The 17,771-nt window shown below is 56.9% G+C and overlaps 4 protein-coding genes across 4 annotated transcripts; 1 reads left to right on the forward strand and 3 right to left on the reverse strand.

The window, feature by feature from the left end:
* Positions 1–368: 368 nt before the first annotated feature.
* On the reverse strand, positions 369–3,937 carry C8Q71DRAFT_767991 (amp dependent CoA ligase). Its single transcript, XM_047924238.1, has 18 exons — positions 3,409–3,937; positions 3,300–3,354; positions 3,237–3,251; positions 2,952–2,978; positions 2,876–2,894; positions 2,792–2,821; positions 2,413–2,737; positions 2,238–2,358; positions 2,168–2,182; positions 2,066–2,112; positions 1,924–2,003; positions 1,838–1,871; positions 1,651–1,780; positions 1,388–1,589; positions 1,235–1,328; positions 1,127–1,154; positions 885–1,072; positions 369–826 (listed from the first exon to the last, which is right to left on the reverse strand). The coding sequence occupies exons 1-18, from the start codon at positions 3,670–3,672 to the stop codon at positions 656–658; spliced, it is 1,845 nt and encodes a 614-aa protein (XP_047777470.1). The 5' UTR covers positions 3,673–3,937; the 3' UTR covers positions 369–655.
* A 920-nt stretch (positions 3,938–4,857) lies between these two features.
* C8Q71DRAFT_859320 (FLU1-II) lies at positions 4,858–6,466 on the reverse strand (the record flags this gene model as incomplete). The annotated part of the gene is made up of 4 exons (XM_047927614.1): positions 4,858–4,926; positions 4,991–5,214; positions 5,337–5,748; positions 5,807–6,466. The coding sequence occupies 4 exons, from the start codon at positions 6,464–6,466 to the stop codon at positions 4,858–4,860; spliced, it is 1,365 nt and encodes a 454-aa protein (XP_047777471.1).
* A 2,310-nt stretch (positions 6,467–8,776) lies between these two features.
* Positions 8,777–10,713, forward strand: C8Q71DRAFT_710722 (origin recognition complex subunit 5 C-terminus-domain-containing protein; the record flags this gene model as incomplete). Its single annotated transcript, XM_047920764.1, has 5 exons — positions 8,777–9,322; positions 9,374–9,491; positions 9,542–10,245; positions 10,301–10,471; positions 10,537–10,713. 5 exons carry the CDS (start codon positions 8,777–8,779, stop codon positions 10,711–10,713), a joined length of 1,716 nt encoding a protein of 571 aa, XP_047777472.1.
* Positions 10,714–10,865: 152 nt separating this feature from the next.
* On the reverse strand, positions 10,866–13,932 carry C8Q71DRAFT_135378 (uncharacterized protein). Its single transcript, XM_047916507.1, has 6 exons — positions 13,829–13,932; positions 13,596–13,727; positions 12,505–13,527; positions 12,297–12,447; positions 12,132–12,238; positions 10,866–12,079 (listed from the first exon to the last, which is right to left on the reverse strand). Exons 3-6 carry the CDS (start codon positions 13,502–13,504, stop codon positions 11,025–11,027), a joined length of 2,313 nt encoding a protein of 770 aa, XP_047777473.1. The 5' UTR covers positions 13,505–13,527; positions 13,596–13,727; positions 13,829–13,932; the 3' UTR covers positions 10,866–11,024.
* Between the last annotated feature and the right edge of the window lie 3,839 nt (positions 13,933–17,771).

The following is a 17,771-nucleotide window of genomic DNA, read 5'->3' on the forward strand; positions in this document are numbered from 1 at the left end:
CTCTTTGCGCAAGCTCACTCGACTGGTCTGGAATCACCGCTCAATTTGAGGTGCTGCAGCATGGGGATCCAATGCCAGCGAACAGTGAGCGAGAGACAGAAGGCAACGGGGGGAGGTTGGAAGCGCGACCAGGGGCTCTCTCTATTAGTACAGGCAGAACTAGAATGATCACAAACTAAGAATGACAGCACAGGGATGAAGAAGACATGGACACTCGATTCGAAGACGGATCGGCGGAGAGCGAGCCATGTTTGACATGTCGTGAACTTGAACGAATGACACCGTAGGAGGAAAGTACCGTATGGTAGACCGCTCGAATGTCGACGTTGATTGACCGTTCGCCCGGCTTCGTCCGGCGGCCCATGTGTACGTGCGGCATTCTAGGGCTGAGTCTACTGAGTCAACGGCACCCGCCTCCGCCCTATACTTAGCCATGGGCCATCTACACCTGCATATCTACCGCGTGTACTGTCACGTCACACACACGATGACTAGGCGACGTACAGGTAGGATTGGAGCTGAGCAAGTTGGCAGCCAATGTATGCGAACCCAAGAGTTCGTCTTAGGATAGCAACCAACAATGTGCGTGACAGTGTCGGACACGAAAGAAAAAATACAATATCTTCATCTACCTACCCCCATCAATTTGAGGTGGTTACATCCTCGACCTGGGCGGTTTCGACAACTTCCCCTGCTTCCTCAACTCGGCCGCCCGATCCCGCAACACCCGCCTCAGCAGCTTCCCACTCGGGTTCTTAGGTATCGCCTCGACGAACTCCACTCCGCCCTCCAGGTGCTTGTAATTCACCTTCGCGTCCGCGACATGCTGCGAAGCCAACCCACAAGTCAGCGTTCAGATCGTGGAACAGATGGGTGTAACTGACCTTCGTGATCGATGTCCGAATCTTGGCCGCCTCAGCGGGATCTTTCTTCATTCGTTCCGCGGCCGCGACGCTGGGTGTCACGAAAGCGAGGGGAAGCTCTCCGCTGTAGTCATCCGGCAGGCCGACCACACAGACGTCAGATACGTCTGGATGATCCAGGACATGGCCCTCAAGCTCGGCGGGCGCCACTGCTCGGACATCAATGCTTATGTCTCACAATGCTATGATATAAGCACACTGACCCTGGAAGCCCTTAACTTTGATGAGTTCCTATAGGAGGCAAGCATCAACGACGGTTCATGCAGATCTCAGCAACGCAGATCCGTGGGGGTCTTCGTAGATGCACATACCTTGATCCGATCAACGACGAACACCTCCATCGTCTCATTAATGGTGACCTCGTCGCCAGTATGTACCCATCCGTCCACGAACGTTTCCTTCGTTCTACGTCCGGTCCACAGGTGAGTCCAATATGACTAGCGTGCAAGGTGACCGCAACTCACGCTTCTTCGTTGTTCAGATAACGCAGGGCATTAGCTGGGCCCTTCACAATCAGGTGGCCCGGCTCGTTGAAACCCGCGAGCGAGCCGTCTGGCTTCACAACGCGCGCGACGACCCCAGGAACGAGTCTCCCTGCCGAACCCGGCGTGCAGATCTTCTGCTCGATCTGCGGGAAGGATATCGTCGTACACGTCTCCGTCATGCCTTCCGGGCCTCGCATGTTAGCACGAGCGTGCTGGTGTTGCACATAATTGGGGGTGCGCACCGTATCCCTGCCCTACGCATGCTTGTGGGAGGACCTTGGCAAGCTGGTTCGTGAGCTCGGGCGATAACGGCGCAGCACCACTCATGATCGCATGAACTGAGCTGAGGTCGTAGTTCTTGACGGCCGGATGCTGCTCATTGTTGAACTCATCAGTCACATTACTGTACGCCGTTGCATTATTACCCACTTTGCACAAGAGAACGATCATTGGCGGAACGACCCTACCCGCTCTCATGTAAGCAAGACCGACGATACGCGGACGAGAAAACCTACGGAAGGAGGCCAATCTTATGCCGCTGTATGCTGCCCAAGAAATCGAGTAGATTGAATCTGGGAACAACAACAAGGCTGGCCTGATAACGTGCGGGTGCAGCTCAGTACTCCGCATACCGCGTCAAGGACTCACATAACGCACCCCATAGAACATCATGAAGTGCATGATCACGACGAGCCCATAGATGTCTGGTTGGGACACCACTGTGAGTTCAGACGTCGTGTGTTGTTTTGTTCGACTCACGGTAGAACGGAAGCACTGCATCCAGGTTGATCAGCTAAGAAGAATTGACATGGTGATTCTCAAGGCATACCTCCCATGGCAACACCGCCCGTTCTGTACTTCACAATCTCCCAGGGCCCCGGTTGTTGGTTGGCGAGGTGCGCCATCTGAAGGACATTAGCAATGGGTGCGTAGTGCGAGATGCACACGGCCTACAAAACTCGATTATCAAAAATTCACTGCTGATTCAGATGAACTCAATGTACCTTCGGCTTGCCCGTTGTTCCACTGGAGAAACTGAGGAACGCAAGTTTCGTCCTGCCTTCTCCCCGCTTCAGCTTGCGCTCGACATAGCTCTGTGGCCTTTCCAAGCCCTCTTTGATGAGCTCGTGTACGGTTAAGTGCTTATACGAGGACGACGCCGAGTTCTCCAGCGGATCGAACAGGACGATGCGATCGAGCGACAAGCCTATAGCCTTCGCAGCGGCGATTGCAACCGAATAGCTCTGACCGTGGACAATGAGCACTTTCGCTTTCGTGGTCTCCAGCTGGTATTGCAATTCTCCGGCGGTATACGCCGGATTCGCGCAACTAATGATAAAGTCAGTTGTAAGCTCCCTTCGTACGGGATTATCATCGACGTACGTCACGGTAGCGCCGAGCCGGTGTACAGCCCTGTGTAGAAAGGTAACCCAATGCCAGAACCACGAAACGTACAATGGGACTCACCAGACAGCTATCGGATAGTCTTGCGGATAGAGAATCAGACACACTGAAGACGGAGTAGATACAAACCAGTACATACCGACGTGATTGGGTCCGAATATGCAAACTGCAGAGTGTCAGTGGGATGGTACACATATGGGCTTACAGCTACTTAATGCTGTAAAATATCGATAGACCGCCCTCGACGGTGCGCGCACAGGTGCCATATGGCGCTTGGTGACACGTCAACTCCACAACGTAGCCGACTTCCCATAGTGAATGTGGCTTGTGGAGTGGGGTCTGCTTCTCCTGGCAGACTACTGTGTGCGCGCCGCGAGAACCAGTCTATCGAGATTTCATTAGCTGTAAAGAGCAAGACGCGTACCTACGTCGTCTTCGGCTGCCAATATAATTAGATGCGATTTCAATGGTTCGAAGACCCACGTACCAATGCGCCAGCGCGAACTTATCGCGTTTGCCAAGCCATGTGTGCGCATTCGCACCTTCGAACCTGATGAGCCTTTCCGAAGCACTGGGCTTTGCACAGCAGTACGCACCTCGCCGTAGCCGATCTGCCTGCCCGTCGCGTCCTCGATCATCCAGGGGTTCCCTTGGAGGATTCTCTTGACCGGTCTTGATGGGTGATCAGAATCGAGCATGAACTGAACGAGTGTGACATCATCGGGAACGTGAGGAAGAGGCCCGCTGGGTCCGTGGAACTCAGTGGTGGCCATGGAGGCAGAGAGGGTGATTCCGTTGTCGAGAGAGCAGGACGTCGTAGGGGGGTCTTCCCGAGCGACGGACGGCACGAAGGCGGACATAGGCGGTTAAATAGCAGGCGTCCTGCTCACAGGGATCACACGCCCGCGAGGACCTGACACGAGAACGTCTAATGCGCATCCAATCGACTTTCCCCGCGCTACCCCGGGGCACGTGAAAGGGACCCGATCTATGCCCCAGACATGCGTTGCGGCCAAGTTGGGGCCAAGGTGCTGCACAGTTCATCCGTTCGCAGCTAAACCTTGGCAGGACGCGCGCCTGTCTGGCAGTAGGGGAGTCGGGATGAGCGCAGTGCGACTGTGCCGGTAATCACAGAGGAGATAATACCTGCATTCTGTCGTAAGCATGACACCCTGAGCGTGGAGGAAAGTTCCTCCGTGTCCGACAGGAGCTTCCGGTGGTGACATCGCGGATCTGCGCGAGAGATCTACAGCGTCTGGTGATGATGGGGAGAAAGGACGGGGGTTGGATGGGAAGGAGACGTAGGCCCGCCTTATATATGCGAGGAGTGAGGCCAACCGTCGAGCCGATGAAGTCAGTGTGACATGCGTGTTTCTAGAGTTGACTGACGTGCCCGGCCGAGGCAGGAGGAGAGTGAAGGCGAAGATAGAGAAACGGATGTCAAACGAAAGAGGAAGGTGGCTTACCGAAATCGGAAGCCATCCTTTGACCCCCGCAAGACGATAGCTTGCTTTCCGGCAGCTGATTTGTAGATGTTAAATGATCGCGATATCCATCTGCAGCGCGGTCCCATATCACTGTGCGCCCAGAGGCTACACGCTGCTAGAGCACCTTCGTGCCGCAGGCATGCGAGGGAACCACACCAGCGTTTTGGAACTCCGAAAAGCCTACGAAGATTGGTCTTCCCTGGGAACCTTTTCTGAGGGTGTTTGGGCTCCGAACATCCTCAGAACATGAGGTATTTTAGCCAAATTTCAGCATGTTTGACGAAAACACGCATTTTCCAAGCATTTTCTGGGTCCGTCAAATCTCAGAAAGGCTTCCCATGAGGGACCGATGTTCGTAGCGTTTTTGGAGTCTGAACAACCTGGTCTGCCCGCGGTGTGACTGAAATTCTGGCCAAATGTGGCCGTGCGCAGTGCGCACTGGTGCCGCCACGCTGCCTCGAATCGCCCCACTGGCATGCGCATGCAGTGTGCGAAGGCACTGGACTATCCAGCAGGTCATCAAGCTTTATGATCGACATTGGACGCATGCAGCGCCAACTAGAAAGTCTCAATAAGGCGTGTAATGGTCGCCTCCTCCGTAGGAAGCGTCATATGTTCCTCTAACAACTATAGCAGAGGATGTGAGTACGAAGAGCTTGTCGTTTCCAGAAACATGACTTGCTTTGCTTACTCCAAGGTAAACGCCCACGAATTCGTCACCCAGGGTCTCCTTCAAGTATGTATCCTTGTCCAGCATCTGTCTCGCGTCGCCAACTATGCGCGGGAACCGACGGGGGTTCTCCAGCCCCACCGCCCTCCTCTCCTCCTCGCTCATCTGAGCCGCTGGCTTGGCGCAGTTGCCGGTCTTGAGCTCCGCCCCGCTGAGCACGCCTTTCAACCCAGCTGCCAAGATACCTGCAGACACGATGTACGGGTTCGACGTGCCATCTATCGTCTTCACCTCGAAGCGGTACGCCCCCTCATCCCCGCACACCCTCACGGGGGCGTCCTTGTTGTACCACCCCCAGCACGCGTACGTCCCGCCCAGAAAATGCCGTCTTCGACGCGCCCGTAGGAGGCGTTGGTGGGTAGAGTGATCGCGCTGAGGGAGGCGATGTGCTCCACTAGCGTTTGTAGGAACGAGCGTTCGGTGGGCGTGAGCTCGGGTGCCAATGCGGCGTCTAGCCGGGTGTCGGGCTTCGCAACTGGTGCGCTGGAGTGCAGAGAGAGATGCATATGTGCGCCGCTCCGACTACGGAGAGGGCGAAGAGCACCGAAGGCGAGAGCACCGCAAAGGGGTTGACTACACTCACTGCTCTCAGACAACAGTCGTGGAGCGAACGTCGCGCGAAGTCCGTGCTTGTGCGCGATGTTGTAGATGGTCTCACGTGTGAACACCAAGGCGTCGGCAGCCTCAAGCGGGGACATTGGCCCCGTCACTAGTTCGTACTGTGAGTGGTTCGTGAGTTGATCACATCTATCACGGTATGCAGCGGAGACTCCATACCTGCGCGGGCGCGGCCTCCCCATGGATGTAATGCGCCTCTACGCCGGCCCCCTCGATGCAATCGACGATCTCATCGAGGACGGCGCTCTCGACGGCACCGGTGCGATATCCCAAGGAGCACCCCCACCCCGCGTCGTTCACCAACTCCGGCGGCGACGATGCCTTTCTCAACAAGAGAAACTCGGACTCGAAGCCGACCAGGAACGTCAACCCAGCCTTCGCCCGCGCTTCGTCAACGACCTTCTGCAGCATCGTCCTCGGACAGATCGACATCGCTAGCCCAGCGGTCGGTAACGGTACCTTCTCCTGGAACCACGTCATGACGACGGCATGCCCGGGTGCGTACGTGCATACGCGGAAGCTGTTGAGGTCTATCACATGGAGGCAGTCGTCGGTGCGGCGAAAGCCACCAGCGAACCTGATACCGACGAATGCGAGGGCGAACGGCGATATGATGAGGCTCGGGCGCGCGACCTTGCAGACGCGCTTGAAGTACGAGACGGGGAGGACCCGGAAACGGACCGTGTTTCCATAGTCGACATACTGGACGCGCACGTACTTGATTCCTCGTTCCTCGAGTCGCAAGTCATCCACGGATGTGTACCTCGGCCCCGAGACTTCTGCAGTGTAAGTCACCGCGAACTCTGAAGCTGCGCCCATGGTGATGAGGACCTTGATGATACAGTTCCTGTGTCACTGCCGACCACTGATGACGATACTACTTATACGAAGTGTGTGCGCTCACGGATTAGACCTAGTCGACGTCGTTTCAAGGGTCCAGCGCGTTCAAATCTCAGACTCACAGCCTTCGAAAGATCCGTCTGAAGCCGTCGTAGGTCCGCATAGTCATCGGGATGTGTATGAGACGCAGATAGTATGCAGTATCCGGTTGGTGACCGAGCGCATTGATCCTGAGAGGCAGGCTCTGAGGTCCAATAAGTAAATCACCACAGAATCCTGACAGGAAGCCACTGACATTCCCTTCACTCACCAGCTCAGATGTGGTACGCGCGACCGTGGATACACGCAAGAAGCACACTCATCAATAGTTAATCCATGCCGTCCGCGGGCATACCTTCCAGGAGATGTCGGAAACCACGGGTATAGACCGTAAAGCCCGACGCTGGCCCGGCGTCCCGCGATGGACTCAGACATGCGCCCGGCGATAACTAGGGCCCGGGGAGCATGCGGTCCATGGCCAGAACGCTGTAGTGGTTGTGCCGTATGTCTAACGGCGTCGCTCGGAAGTGCGGATGTGTGGATGCGCTCTGTATATGCGTCCTTGGAACATGGGAGGCCGCGATGGCGCCTGCATCCTAGGCAGTGTTGGACCGGGCGTGTATCATCGATAGGAGTGTGACCGGGGCTTCCTAGACGAGGATACCTTTAAGCAGGGAGGGATGACCGGGTAGAGTGTCATGTAGATCAAACCCGACGATACGCAAGATATTAGCTGATAGGGCTCATGTCTCAAGAGCAGAGATACATACTGGTAAACTATGGGCATCTAGCTCAACGAGCGAACACATGCAGCGAACGGCCGCGAGTGATATAGTCTACTGAGCTTTAGACCCAGACAATAGCACCTTTTCTGCGACTCACGGGTAGGAAATCACTGCGGCGACCTGCACTATGGCGACGGGCGCTCCTGGTCATTCCTTCGTCACCCGTACGAGCCCGTATGTACCCGTACTCGAATCTATCTCACCCTGGCTACTGTGGAACGACTCTCGTTAATTAATCTATGCACCAAGCTGACATTTCAAGCTCACCCTGCTCATCGACTCATGAAACGGCCGCGGGTCCTCCTCGAACAGACGGACAGAGGGTATCGCAATGAGGCAATGAGGTAATGATACAACGCATAATACACCGTTGCAGAGCTACGCGACACCGTCCAACGAGAGCGAGGCAAAGTCCGATAGAAGCCGTATATAATCCTTAATCGTGGTGTCGTGCTGTATGGCAGCATCGATCAGCGAGAGGTGACGGAGTTATGGAATCGGGTACTGACAGAGGCATGAACCGAATGTTCCGTCACCGTCCTAATCGCTTCACCGTTCCTCCCAAAACCACCGCTCGAAATCCAAGTACCACTTCGGCGGCCCCTCCATGCCTAGACGTCGCCGAATCTTCTCAATCGTCTCATCGGAGGGCAGGTCCACCCGTTTGAGATTGTAGTTCGTGTAGAGGGACACGACCAGTGTGAGTGAGCCGTCCTTCATTTGGACGAGCGATCCTTTGATATTGAGGAAGTCGATCCCGATTTCTGCCACTCCGTCGAGCCGTATCATCCCATGAAGCGCTTTCGACAACGTCCTGGGTAAAAACTGCGTGCTTCGGCTACGGAAAAGGAGCTTGTGCTCCTTGGCATAATCCAGCAGGAGTTCTTGTGGCGCAATCTAGCCGTAGTGCATGCGAGGCGGCCACCACGCTTTCCGACCGCTCGGTACGAGAACACGGGGAAGCGAGTCGAGCGGTTTCAAGTTTGGGGACTTTTGCACTATCTGAGGACGAGCAACAAGATCAACCTACGAGTACAATGTGTAGCGTCGTAACGCGTACCTTCTGCTTATCTGGCTTCTGCTTGGCAGTGCTTGCTGAACGCGTACGGGAAAGCGAGGCGACTGGTGCCCGGGAGGTCAATCGAGCTCAGCTGCAGCATCCGGGAGGGAATGGCCTGATCCATACTAGTGATGATGTCCGAGAATGTAGTTTATGAGATAGTGGGGCTCATTCTAGCAGTGATCATGAGTACTTATAGCAAGTTCAACCACGTCGCGTAGATCGGACGTGGCGGCCAGTCACGGTCACGTGCCGGTAACTTGTCTCAAGTTCGCCTTTCCTCCTCCCTCTCCTCGTCGTCGTCGTCGTCGTCGCATTCCTTCAGACTTGAAGTTCTGAGGGCCTTCTTGGTCTCCTCTTTATCCAAACACTCTGCACTTGCATCTAACACTTGCATCATTCTTGATGAAAGACTACAATCGCTTGAGGAAGACTTTGCACCCTGGCTCCGACAGAGTTGCTACTCAGCTCACTGCTCTACTCACCGCGTGTCCTCTATCTTTTCTATACATATACGACTCAGACTGTGCTCGAATTGCATCCGGAATCTTGCGCGGGGTGTGTGAAGAGCTTGCCGGGGAGTCTACGCGCTTCAGGTACGCGTTTGCCAACGCTGTGGCCTGCTTCACGCCGCGCCTGTTCTACGACACAGTCCTCAACGCTCTCTCTCACCACACGCCAGACTGGGAAGATGGCTGCGAAAACTGGGCCGGGACAAGCGTGGAGGGGCAAAGGTGGAACGAGAGTATTGATACATTCTTACACGGCTTAAGAGCCATCGCCGCCGAAGCGCAGGTGGGCGAGTCGAACGGCAAGGGAAAGGCCCGTGCGAGCGTGAATGGTGCTGGAGTCGGGGCGAGATGTAAATTTGTTCTTGCGGTAGAGCGTCCGGAGCGACTCAAGGAGAACATGTCCGAGCTCATAGTGCCCCTCACGCGTCTCGCTGAACTAGTGAGTCTTGTCCTCGTATAATTGCACTCCTGTCGACGGATTGAACAACAGTCTCAAGTTGACATCGTTACTGTTTTCGTGTCTGACGTTCGCTGGGAGGACATCCGTCCACCATCGGGAGCGTCGCCTGAACCTCTCTACATAGACGTGCCCGTTCTTTCCAAGCAAGGTGCGTCATCCATCTATTCCTAAACCTCCTCCTCTAACTCCTCGTGCCAGATGTTCTGGACACGCTAGCGTCCTACTTTCCACCGGACGAGTCGAGCCTTGTCAACTCAAACATCGATCCCGACACCTACAATCCCGTCTTCCGGCCGCTCTACGTCCACTTCGTAGCAACAGTCTACAGTATCTGCGGGCCATTCACGCACGACCCGCACGAGCTCGCCTACATCGCTGCGGCGCGCTGGCCAGGGTTCATCCAGCCAATACTAGACGAACACAGGCAACGCTTACGCGAGTACGAGGAGTACCTCGCGAGCCGAAACGAAGATGGCGATGCCGACGCGGAAGACATGGGTCCCCCTGAACTCGTCGCGCCGACAGAAGACGCTCGCCTCCGCCTCATCCGCCTCTTCACGCCCTCTCTGACCGCCGCCCTCGAGGCGCTCTACCCGCGGCTCACCAACGCCGCAGACTGGGCCCGCACCCACACACCGCCCCCGAACCTGCTCACCATCCACCCCTCCCAGGTCCCCGTCGCTTTCCGCGCGGCCGCCGCCGGTCACGCAGATGGCACAGACGTCAGGGGCGTCGATGGCCTGCCGCGGATGGCGAGGTTCGTCCTCGTCGCGGCGTTCCTGGCGAGCACGAATCCGCCGAAGAGCGATGTGCGAATGTTCGGGCGAGGTCCGGAAGACCGCAAGCGACGGCGCAGAAAGGGAGGAGGCCCGCGCAAGGGTCGAGCGGGAACTGCCACGAAGGTCAGTCATCTCTTTAACCTCCGGACGATTGCCGGGTGACCATTTCTCCTGTCAGATTCCTCAGCGGCTGCTTGGCCCCATATCCTTTGGACTCGACCGGCTACTGGCCATCCTAGGGGTGCTGCTCGAGGAGAACGACGCAGAGACGCGGCCGTCGGCGCCGCAGTACTCTGTGCCTGGGGAGTATACCGACGTTGAGATCTCCCGTGTGGCGATCTTCGCACAAGTGAGCCTGATCACATTGTCCCCGGCCGCAAACAGTTGCTCAATTCAGTTTGCACTCGCCCATAGGTGATGGAATTATCTTCGATGCGCCTGTTGATGCGAACCTCTCCGCCGGAGAAGATCGACAGCGTGCCTACTTTCAAATGCGGGATCTCTTACGACACGGCGCTCAAGCTCGCCAAGGATGTTGGTATACCATTGAACAGCCTGGTATGGGAGGGTATACAGTATGGTAACACGTAATGGGTGGTCGAATTCCACTTCCAATGCCTCCAATCCATCCAATCATCATAACATAAGATAAACCCGTGGCGTAACTTGAAGAATGCAAGCGTTCCGACCCATCGTGAATGCAACGTAGCCTGAACAATGAATGGAGGTGTATCCGTGAAGGCGTGGCTCAATAATATACACGAATTACATGTAGGTGACACAAGGAGTGAGAGTGGGCGGAGGTAAAATGGCGGGTAGTAGGTGGTAACATGTGCGCCATGGTGGTAGGTAGGTAGCCGATCGAACACAGGGGAGCTCTAATCTTCTATGCCAATGCAGTATCACGTCGCGATGCCCACCTCCGTCTGGTAGGCCGCCCTCAGCTTTGTTGAACTCGGGGTGCGCATCATGGTCGGCCGCGACGCGGTCCCGTGTGGCGCGGATCTGTACACCATGCCAGTGCCTGTACGCGGCTTCGCCTTCCCGTCAGGTCCAGCGGATGGTGCCCTCGCCATTGTCGCTCCTCGCAGGGCAGGAGACGGCGGCACTTGAGTCGGCTCTCTACTTCGGGAACTGCTGGTGCTAGCGCTGACGTTGCTACCCGCCGACAGTCTCGACTTGTCTGTTCCGTCAGATCGTCGTCGTGAGTCGTCGATACCAGCGGAGGAGTGCCCTTGCGGCAGCTTCAGCGGTCGAGGAACCTCTATTGGCCGTCCTCCTGCCCAGGCCGTCGGTGGCGCAATTAAACGCGACGCTGCAGTCTGTCCGGCGCTAGTACTGCTTGTTGATTGAGAGAGCGTGCTTCTCATGGAAGCCGTACGGGAGGATGATGATGATGCCCTCTGCATGGCACGGGGAGCAGGATCGGATTTGTATACAGCGTCCATATCTGATGACGACCGCTCGAGCCTCCGCACGGCGGGAAGGCCGCTAACGCGCGAACCTGGTGGTGCCGATAGAGGCGTTTTGGCCCTGGGCATCTCGTCGTAATGTGATCCACGAGCTGACAGCCTGCTGGAAGACGGCATGGACCGCATGGACGACAGTGATGAACGAGGCACGGATATGGAAGACATGCTGGGTTTCCGAGAAAGGTCAGAGGGGAGGGATGCGCGAGGACGGCGTTCTTCCATTTCGGTGTAATGTCGGGAGAGGGAAGAGGAAGTCGAAGTCGAGGAGCGAAGAGTGGCGGGGAGAGACTTGCGACCCAAGGTGTTGCTGGATAGCTGCCGAGTGAGTGGGGACGGAGCGCCTTCATCTTCGCTATCACTCCAACCCAGGCCGGTTGTAAGGCCGATACCGCCCCGGAGCAGTTTGCCGTCGCGATGTCGGACTCGTCTGTGAACAGTATCCCGCTCATCCTTGAACAAGCCAGACTTGGTCATGACAGAGCCCGCTGAAATTCCGCGTGAGACATACTCGGTCTGAGCAACAAGTTTGAAACGCACCATTTGAGACGATACTCATGTGGCTACTGGGGCGATCGTCGATCGGCTGAGCCTGCGGCAGAAGCTTCGAGTTAGGCGACAGCAAGCCATCTCTCAACATCAAATTGCTGTGCGACGGTAAAAAGGTCAGCACAACCCCCGACACACGAGAGAAGTATCACGCACGGTAATGGGGTATGAATGTCAATTTCCGAGTCTGTATCACTCCCTTCTCCATCCAACGCTCTGTCCAACCTCTCCTCCTCCTCCACATCCACGACATCAATGGGTGTCCCAGTTGCATCCAGCGGAGAACCGTAGTCTGCGACAAAGGAGTCTTCCGCAGGTTCCTCAGCGCCCAATCTCATAGGCAGGCTCGGCCGTCCTCGCATACCTTCACTCGTCTTGCGAGACCTACTGCTCGTCAGCGCTGTCCCGTCGCTCACATGCCGCCGGAGCGACCGCACACGCGTGCGCGAGGCGGAGCGGGAGGGACAACCGGACGACTTCCGTCTCGGGCGGGGCGTCGTTGCGAGGATCTGCAGGATGTCGGGGCTCTCCGCGCCCGCGCGCCGCGGCTCCTCCGTCGGCAGTGGCGGGAGATTCTTGTCCAGGAGCTTCTTCTTCGGACTGGGGATGATCTTGGGCACGGAGATCGCGATCTCGTCCTCCCTCTCGTTCAGCGGGGGAAGGTCGCGCATGTCGATGGACGAGATGGAGTCGTTCGCACGGTGCCCGCGTTTGCGATGTGAATGCTCCTTGAGCACAGACTCGCCTATGCGTTCGAGACCCTTCTCGTCGTCACTGAGTTCGGCGGCATGAATCTCGTCGAGTGACATCCGTGTCAGGTCAGCGGGGTCTTCCTCGCAGATTTTCGAGTCGAGAACGGGTGACTTGTCCACACCCGTCATGGTGCCGCGCCATGAGGTGGGTGCGGCGAGGGAACCATTGGAAGGGTACGACCGGAGAGATCGCGTAGACTCCCCACCCGGTGTTATGCTCACTGAGGGTGAGAGCGACGGGAGGCTGTTCCCCACGCTCGCGCTGCTCGCGGTCGAGCTACGGCGCGAGTAGCTGGACATTGAGTTCAGAGACATCTTCGACGTACGCCTGGACCGCGCAGCGGTAATGAATATGTGGGTCTCATCCTTGGAGACGGGAGAGGGGCCGGGAACAGGAGGGAGTGGAGTGGAAGGAGGACGCGAGGGTGGCGGATTGACGTGCGTAGCGATCGGCGAGGCAGAGAGGTTAACGGGGGGAGAAGGGGACGGCGCGAGGGACGAGGTGGAGGGAATGTGGGAGGGCGGAAGAGGGAAGGAGGATAGTAGAAGGGGCACGGCGGGGCGACGTTGGCGCAGGCTAGAGCGAGACTCCGTAGTAAGTGTTGAGGCCATTGTGTATGTGAGGCGGGAGCGCGCTGCACCAACGAAAGTCAACATGTCAGCTTCTCGACTTCTTGGCGTCCCCCCATCACCGAGCACTTACCAGCTATGTAACACAATTGACAAAGAAACCCAAGAAGTATGAACGGAGAAATTCCCGGTCCAGTCTAAGCGAGGCCGCCGTGCCGCGTAGAGGCAGCGAGAGGGAAAGCAGCTGCGAGCGAGAGAACCCCGCCTACGAAAATTATCAGCGTCAGCGGGACCGAGGTACATGCGACGACCGGTCCGCCGACAGGCGGACCTACACGTCGGGTTCCAGTAGACGTGTGCACTCACTTTGGTTCCTGGCAGCGAAATGTGGCGCTGCGAGTCGTCCAGGTAGCAGGATCGCTGCAATAATCTGTCAAGCATCAACATGTGGTAAGCAACAGCGAAAGAGCCGGGAATCAAAGGTGCACGCAGAGAAGATATGGCACAGGCATCGCGAGACTGGGTCTTTGCGCCCTATGAACCCAAAGACGATCGTGGAACACCTTCCCCTTCTGGGCCGCGCCCGCCATCAGTAGCCGTCCGCCAGCGCTAAGGCACGCACGGCAGCTAACTCGCGTCGCCGTACAGCCCCTGGACTGTTTCGCGGTATTGCACGACGCCTCGCTCCGTGAAGGAGTCCTAGACCACGAGTGGGCGGAAAAGTGCGCACTCACGTCAAGCAAGATCGAACTGCTTCAGTTCGCGATCGGCTTGGCGAAGCCTCTTCGTCGGCAGTGACAATGAACGGAGGGGGCGGTAGGAGGAAGCGACGGGCTAGATATGCGCGCAGCCCAGTGCGCCCTGTCAATACGCGGCCACCCAATTGCTCGCGAGCGCCTCGGAGACAGTGAGTGTGGTGCCGAGGTCTGGACGAGAAGGTGGTCAGCACACGATCCAACTGTTGGAAGCGACGCAAGCGTAGAAGACAAGCAGACGTATCCAGCACAGCGCTAGGACACGTCAGGCCCATTCGCGAAAATAAGTTCATTTTTTCGAGGGGCACATTCCGGCGTTCCCACCGTCACCTCCACACTGGCGCTAGTAGACACTGATGCGACGACCTCGCGAGGCAGTGAAGTCACAATCGACAATCCACCCCAGCGACGCGGTGGCGACGGAGATACGCGGTGGCCGTACACGACGAGCCCTTCCCTGCGATACGCCGAGAGCACTGACTGTTCGACGATCGCCGCAGTGAAGCACACAAGTCAGTGCAGAGGCTCCTGGTGCTACGCCACCGTGCGTTCCGAGCTCGTCGGGACAACGAATTTGAAACAGACGCAACGGAGATGTGCAATGAATGTCAGGGTGTCCGTTGACAACACCATCACCGTCGTGGCGGCGATGGGTCCTGTCCGCTTTCCAACGTCATGGATGTTGGCCGAGCGATGGAACGCGCGGCGGCGCGACAGGAAGCGTAGCTAGCTTCCAATGCTGTGCCTAGATAAAGGCAACAAGCCCAAGCCGACTCGGAAAGGCATGCAGGGATCCCTGCGCGGATCCCTGCAGAGAACATTTGGCAACAGTTGGAAGTCCCTACTTGTCCGGAGGGACGGCCACTTGGACGCGATATTCGCGGGGCAGGTATGGTAGCCAGCCTCTGGCATGCTTGCGGCTGCCAAGGCAGTGTGCCAGATCGCACGTCGCGCGTTGTACTCTGCAAGGTGAGCGCGCAGCATCCTTGCCAGGAACCCATATTGACACTGGGCCCATTCTGATGAGGTTTGCTCCCGCGTCTGCGATTGTACCCTAGCAGACTGTCGCCGCAGGTCCTGACGCACTGAAGGAATCGCGACCTCAGGGTGCGGGCTCGTGCTTGATCGCCGTTGACAGTGCTGGCCAGTACAACGGCATCTGCTCTGCGCAGGTGGCGCAGCGGCCGGATGGGGCATGAAGAGTCCTTGCGTAGGAAGCACGGCGGCTGGAAGAGTGATGGGCAGGGAAGGGAAATCACGGAGCCGATAGCTCCGCTCTTGGACCGAATACGAACGCGAAAGCAACTCACCTGGCACCGGACAATCCCAACCACCCAGATGTGCGACCTCCAGAAGGTGACGGCAAGCGGGAGAGAGGGAGACGAGCGCGCGATGGCAGTTTGCTGGGGAAAAGACCGCGCGTGAGCATTACGAGAATCCGTCCTAGGCGCGCCCTGGCAGCGTATCTCGAGGCCAGGAAATGAAGACGTACATGTGCCAACACGGATGGTGGCGTCGCGCTACGGTGCCCAAACTGGCAGTACAATTGTCGTGAGAGCGCTTGAGGCGTATCGCGTGCTGAGATTAGGCTGTCTGGAGTTTGTACACGGCACGCAAAGGACGGACGGGAGGGAGAATTAGAAGGGGGACGTAGTGTGCAGGGTATGAAGATGGGGGAGAGCAGAAGACCGTTCGCTCTTGGTTCGCTCGCTCGCCGTTCCGCCGGGACTCGGGATGTTGCTGTCGAAAACCAAACTTCCGCATCGGGCAGCCACTGCGCTTGGCCGCATTAGGCCAGTTGCAGCCACCATAGCCATCATATCGCCCATCAAATGGGGGTCTCGAGCGATGTTCACACCATCTGTTCAATTCCTCAAAATCTGGGAAGACATGATATACTTATGGAATCCTCAGGATGTAGGTCGGCCTCTTCTACGAGCATGTTCAACAATATGTTTTCGGCGAAAACATTGCGTCCCGCGCGCTCGGGTTCATTGGAAGAGCAGCAGGAGCGCCGGATATTAAATTCACCCCAATTATAAAACACGATCGACCAATCATGTAAGGTACCCAAGCTCAAGTACCGAAGACTTCCCTCCCCTCCTCACGCTTCCCAACGCACATATGCATCCCCGCATTGCGCATGCTCACAGGACGGCCGGGTCGCAACTCATTGGACTCGATGATGCAGACAGATGGCGCCCCTCCACACGCACGACAGTTCGCGGATAGGCGAGGGCCCTGGGCGGTGCGCGCCCCACGACCTCCGTTCGGCGTTGCCTGCACGCACATGCCGCGAGCCCAAACGCCTCGTCTGCATGGAGACGGTCCGTTAGCGCGATCACTCGCGTTCACGATCGCGCAAGCCACGATGCAACAGCGCCTCGTGTTTACGGTACGACTGTTGTGGCGTTCCCAACCGCATCGCAACTTCTCCCTCGCTCGTGGGCCCCCACCCTCCCCCACCGCGGGATAGATGTCGACACCCCACGACCGCGACAATACTCTACTCACACAGTCTCCTAGAGATACGGACCGAAACGGACACCTCCAATACGATACACACCACAGATCTTCTATTTACTTACTGTAGATAGTTACACTGTGCTTTGGCGCGCTATGTTCGCCTGTCGCGCAGTATAAATACAAAGAACTTCTCTCTCTCTCTCCCCCACCGCGGGCAAACCAGGTTGTTCGAACTCCGAAAACGCTACGAACATTGGTCCCTCGTGGGTACCTTTTGCGAGTTTTGATGGACCCAGAACATGCTCCGTAAATGCTCCGAACATGCTGAAATCTGGCTTCAATACATCATGTTCGGAGGATGTTTGGGGCCCAAATGCCCCCAGAAAAGGTTCCATGAGGGACCAATGTTCGTAGCGTTTTCGGAGTTCGAACAACCTGGTTTGCCCGCGGTGCCCGAAGGCTTGCCAGACGCTTCTCGGACAGTGGAGACGTCATATATCTGGTTCTTTCTCCACGGCGCTGCTATGTGAACAGAACCTGACCTCCCACGTCGTGTTCCATGATGTATAGAACTTTGTTCCAATCGCACGGATGGTGCTTTGTATACGTAACGGTGGCATTATCGGTGTGTCGTGATCATTCCGCTTGCCTGGGGTGTCCTTGATAAACCTTGAGTTTAACAGAGCTCTGTGATCCGCGCGCTGAAGGGAGGGGCTGGATAATTTACGCGTATGCTGCCCGCGGCTCCCCTCTATGCATCACCGTCAAGTCACCGTGGTGAGCTTTGCCATTGTGTTCCCCACCTTATTTACGTAACGCACGGGTAGCCCACTCAGCAAGCGGTCGTCTTGCATACTAGCGATACTGGTGGCTCGTCAGCAGTACTTTATTCGCCAAGAACGCAGATCCAATGGGTGTGGTAGTCGAAGTCGTCGCCGCCTCGCATGCATGATCTGTCACTCATTGGTCACTCACGACTAAGGTCAGGCTGAGGATCCTTCTTCCAGGCTACTTGGGACAATCCCAAGACAATCCCCATACACTGCTATACAGCCGTCGCCGCATGATCCGCCCGGTCGTCGTCGTCG

Source organism: Rhodofomes roseus (assembly GCF_022264815.1).
Source record: "Rhodofomes roseus strain CIRM-BRFM 1785 chromosome Unknown C8Q71scaffold_14, whole genome shotgun sequence".
Taxonomy (NCBI): Eukaryota; Fungi; Basidiomycota; class Agaricomycetes; order Polyporales; family Fomitopsidaceae; genus Rhodofomes; species Rhodofomes roseus.